The 5,538-nt window shown below is 34.1% G+C and overlaps 1 protein-coding gene across 1 annotated transcript; it reads right to left on the bottom strand.

Annotated features, from left to right (window-relative positions):
- Positions 1-595: 595 nt before the first annotated feature.
- On the bottom strand, positions 596-2,258 carry LOC120169409 (cytochrome P450 78A5-like). The gene is made up of 2 exons (XM_039177548.1): positions 1,299-2,258; positions 596-1,211 (listed from the first exon to the last, which is right to left on the bottom strand). The coding sequence occupies exons 1-2, from the start codon at positions 2,244-2,246 to the stop codon at positions 609-611; spliced, it is 1,551 nt and encodes a 516-aa protein (XP_039033479.1). The 5' UTR covers positions 2,247-2,258; the 3' UTR covers positions 596-608.
- Positions 2,259-5,538: the final 3,280 nt, after the last annotated feature.

Here is a 5,538-nt window from a genome sequence, read left to right as displayed (position 1 = left end):
CTAAAGTCACTTAATGAATTCAAATTACTAAATATTTAAATATAATTTTCTAAACTTGTATTCATTAAATGATTACAAAGAAACCCTATACAAGTATACCCTATACAAGTATACCCTATACAAGTATGCCCTATACAAGTATACCCTATACAAGTATACCCTATACAAGTATACTATTGTGTCCTCATGAACAAAGATACATCCTCTTTTGAGAAACATTTTCTTCTAAATTATCATATTCTTAAATTAAATTGCCGCACCATAAAATTACTCGTACGGTTATTAATTGTCGAGACATTGGAAACCTACATGCATGGCTGTTCAAAATCATTAACATGATATTTATCATTTATTCGACAACGTAAAACAAGCAAAACACAGCCACGAATTGGAAGAAGCTTTGTACAAACATAAAGATTGTTCATTAGTTTTAAACAGTACATTAAAAGCCAACCCCTACCGAACTAGATTCCTTTTCACTAAACATAAAACACTTTACTTTCAAGCTCAGGAAAACTAGCTAAACAGTAATGAAAATAAAACCCTAAACATGAAAGGTAATACATAGATGTAAACTCCCAACCAAAGGAAAGAGAGTTGAGGGACACCTAGATCCTAGGTATTGCCCTGCAAACCAGTGGGTTCTTCATTTCCATGGAGAGTTTCAGATGTTCAGTCAAATCCACATTCCCCTCCTTACAGGGAACCCATTTGAAACCTTGAAGTAACTGAGCCAACCAGAGATGAACAGTGGCCAAACCCATGGCTTTGCCAGGGCAAACCCTTCTACCCGAACCAAATGGGGCTAACCTAAGATCAGACCCCAAAATGCTAACATCTTGTTCCATGAACCGCACTGGCTTGAACCCATCTGGCTCCTCCCACACTTTCTCATCGTGAGTGATTGCCCACATGTTGACCATTGCTGTTGTGCCTGCAGGAACGAAATGCTCACCGACATGAACTTCGTGGATGGCAAGGCGAGCCCATGAAAGAAGAGGCCCCGGCGGGTGCAACCTGAGAGTCTCTTTGACTATGGCTTGAAGATATGGAAGATGGAGAATGTCTGAGTCGGAAACCAGCCTCGTGTTTCCAACGACTGAGTCAATCTCATCTTGCGCCTTTGCTTGTATCTCTGGGTGTAAAACCATTCTAGCCAAAATCCATTCAAGCAAGATTGCCACTGTGTCGGTTCCCCTGAAAATCATCTCCTGCATTGGACATGCAAGGAAACATGTTAAACATTGTGAAGCTTAAAATAAAATTAGGTTAAAGTGTGGAATCCTCCATAATTATACCCATAAAACAGCTATCATATCCGAGTCACTCAGTTTCTCATGTTTCTCCAAATCCAGCAAAACTTCAACAAAATCCCCAACTTCACAACAATCTTTCAACTCTTCACTGAACCTTTTCAGCCTATGTTCTTCTATGATCTTTCCAACAAAAACATTAACTTTCGAAACCAAATTCCTACATCTTTTCCTTACACCTTGCAAATCCAGCAAGCATAAAAGAGGAAAATGATCACTCCAGTTAAATAAACCCAGTAACTCGTACCCTTCACTCACAAGCTCTTCAAGTTCGAACCCGTCACCAGCCTCTACAAAGTCGTATTTCTTACCAAATACGGTCAACATCACATTGTTCAACGATCCAAAGTGCAGAATCCTTTTTATCTGGACCTCACCCTTGGCTTCCATTAGACCTTTAATTTCATTCATCATCTTCATGCCAATCTCACGCCTATATACTTCAAAGGCAGCGATTCTCTTGGGGCTAAACAAATGGGTGGCTGAGATACGCCTCAAATTCCTCCAATACTCACCAAAAGGAGAGAAACCCATTGCTCTGTGAAACAAGAGCTCATAGGCTGACTCCTTCACCGGCCTATCAGAGAAAGCTGAGTTGTTGAGAATTTCTCTCGCGGTTTCAGGGTCACTGGAGATGATGAACCGAGTGAATCCGACAGAAAAAGCCATCAACTTCACAGCGTTGAGGGTTTTCGCAAGCTTAGCAAGGAGACGGTGAGGAGTGGAGCCATTGAACACAGTGAGTAACCCCGGTAGAGGTAACCCAACCGGGCCAGGAATGGAGTAACTCGCCTTGGACCTGAAACGTGTCCATGCAATCCCCCCAGGTGAAAGCCACAAGGCAATGGTTCCAACCAAAAGAACGGCCCAGAGAAATGCTTCAAAGCTCAGCAGAGGAGATTGAAGCAACAGTAAACTATGATCGAGAGACATCTTCAACGAAGAAGATGATAGATAATAGAACAGGAAGAATGAACTTGAGAGTTACTTGGAGAGCACAAGAGAAGAGGAGTTTGAGTTTAAATAGAGAAGTGGGATAGGCTAGTTTAATAGGTGAAACTTCAATTCAACCAAGGCCAATGATAAACTAACCCTAGTTTTTGCAGTTCTTACTTTATAATGACTGTAGTACAAAAACATAGTATCATTGTGGGATGTGAAAAGTGAAAACAACAATTACAGGATTTAATTAAATCTTAAAAAAATTGAAACAAACAAAAAACATTTAGAAAAAGGAATCCATTTTGGTTTCATATCAGTTCCTTTTCCATCTCGATAATATGATTCCAGGACTCACGCCTCTCTCTGTCTACCCTTCGGTAAAATTATTTAAATAATTGATTATATGATTATTGATTGTGAGATGTCAGTAGAATACGGGACGTCCTTTTGGTGGGATTGTCTCAGGAAATACGGGTTAATATACGGTTAATATACGGCAGTACCGGATACATTAAAATATATTTAATAAATTCGGTTTAGCGGTACCTATTATGTTGAAAACTAATAATGTTTTAGGTAGAAAATATGAAAAACTATTAAAACATTTGGTAACCGGTAAACTTTGGTTATCGGTAAGTATCTATCCTTTTTATAAAAGTGTACATACTTTTAACATATCAAGTAAATTTTACCGGTTTTGTCATAATGAATCTGGTTTTGTCATATTTTTACCTGTTATATTGTAAAGTATCTATCCTTTTTATAAAAGTGTCCATACTTATTTCACTGTAAAAATATATTTATTACTATCTTTGGTTAATATTGTTAAATTTAAATTCTAAATAATATTTTATAAAATATCAAAACAATTAAATAATTTTGTGTGTAAATGAAATTATTAAATTAATATTTGTAGGTGGAAAACATGAAACACTATTAAAAAAAATTGAAACATAAATTACATAACTTTAAAAAAAGTATATATCATTTTTATAAAAGTGTCCATACTTATTTCACTGTGGAAAACATATTTATTATTATCTTTGGTTAATATTGTTAAATTTAAATTCTAAATAATATTTTATAAAATATCAAATAATCAAATAATTTTGTGTGTAAATGAAATTATTAAATTAAATTGTAGGTGGAAAACATGAAACACTAAAAAAAATTGAAACATAAATTACATAACTTTAAAAAAGTATATATCATTTTTATAAAAGTGTTCATACTTATTTCACCGTGGAAAACATATTTATTATTATCTTTGGTTAATATTGTTAAATTTAAATTCTAAATAATATTTTATAAAATATCAAAAAATCAAATAATTTTTTTGTGTAAATGAAATTATTAAATTAATATTGTAGGTGGAAAACATTAAACACTATTAAAAAAAATTGAAACATAAATTACATAACTTTAAAAAAAGTATATATCATTTTTATAAAAGTGTCCATACGTATAAAAGTAGGTATAAGTCATGAAGAAATATTAAAACGATATACCAGGTAAAATATGATAAAACCGGTAACAAAATGATAAAACCGTAAAACGTTACCGGATATATTGAAAGTGTCGATACTTATATAAGGATCGACACTTTGTGAATTTAAAAGAGAAGCAGTTTTAGCGCTTATAATGTGTCGATACTTTAAAAAAATATATCGATCCACAACGATATAACAGGTAAAAATATGATAAAACATGTATCAAAATGATAAAACCGGTAAAATGATACCGGATATATTGAAAGTGTCGATACTTTCGTAAGTACGTGTAATAAATTATCGACACTTTCAAAGAAATAGGTAATTATCCTTTCGAAAGTATCGACACCTGACATAAAAGTATCGACACTTTTGTATTTGTATCGATTAAATATAAATAACATATCCGATCAAAATATAAGCTAAATCTCCTCTGAAAATAGATAGAACGGACGAGTTTTTGAAAGCGAAGCGTAATTGTTGCTGCATTTCAGAAGGCGTTTCTAAAGCGAAGTTTGTTTGTTTGTTGCTGCAGTCGAATCGAAAAGTATGTTGTCGAAACCCTAATTTTTTATTATTACAGTAATCGCGATAGGGTTTTTATGTGTTGTTTGGGGTTTTGTAGTAAAGAAGCATTTGGGAACGATTGCAGGTAGAAAGTGATATTTAAGGAAAAATATAAATGTCGATACTTTTATTAAATATTATAGGTAGAAAATGATATTATAGGTTGTATAAAATGTGCCGACACATTTTGGTGTGGCCATTCAAATTCTTTTGAAGAAAACCGTTTTACCACAAGAGTAGTTATCTATATTTGTATATTGAATAAAGTGTATGTAATAAAATAATTTGATTTGCGTAAACTGATATATGAAGGAAAAATGGAGTCAATGGGTTGGAAAATTGTTGGTGGAGCAGATGACTTTGAAATTGAGGCCGAGACTCGAAAGCAACCCAAGGGTGGATATATATACTTCTAGTAAGTATCAATGTCTTTTTGTTATTATTGTTGAAATGGTAATTGGATTAAAGTATTGATAAACTTTAAATTGATTACAAATTTTAAATGTTGACAGTATGGCCGAATGCAAAAGGATGAAGGAAGATGGCACACAGAGCGGTTCGGTATGTAAAATGAAATTGACATTGACATTGAGTAGTATTTAGTGTTAATGTATTGATTAAGAAACGTTTATGTTTTATATTAGGTGACAAAGATGTGAGGTCCAAATGGAATTCAATGAGTGATGCTGAAAAGGAACCTTACATCACACAGTCAAGGAATGATAGTAAAGAATACAAAGAACGGAGGAAAGCACATGAAAATAAGGTATTCATTAAACTTGTAAATGCGTTGATACAAAATATATAAGAACTATAACATTATATATTGTTAAAAAATGTAGGAAGTGTCGACAAGATGCAGTATTAAAAGGGTGAATTTATTAATTAAACACCTTAAGGAGAAGGGTCAGTTGAATGTGCTGGGAGAAATAGGTTTTGGATCGTTGGTAGGAGTAAGGGATCGACCTATTCGGAGGGAATTGTGTCGATCCTTGATGGCGCAATTTGATGTCAGGCAATGTATTGCTAAATATGGTGATTTTTCATTTCCTCTCGGGATCCCATGTGCTGCAGCCGTATTGGGGGTAGAAAATGAAGGCAAAAGTGTTGTAGAAGTCTGTCAGAGTAAGGACTGGAAAGCACTTGCCTCCAAATATGGTTTGAAGCATAAGGTGACATATGCTGAAATTGAAGAGGAAATAAAAGTGGATCTTACGTTGGGGATG

Source organism: Hibiscus syriacus, unplaced genomic scaffold (genome assembly GCF_006381635.1).
Source record: "Hibiscus syriacus cultivar Baekdansim isolate YM2019G1 unplaced genomic scaffold, ASM638163v2 tig00003041_pilon, whole genome shotgun sequence".
NCBI lineage: Eukaryota > Viridiplantae > Streptophyta > Magnoliopsida > Malvales > Malvaceae > Hibiscus > Hibiscus syriacus.
Note: the sequence above shows the minus strand (reverse complement) of the source record. Positions and strands in the feature narration are given on the sequence as shown.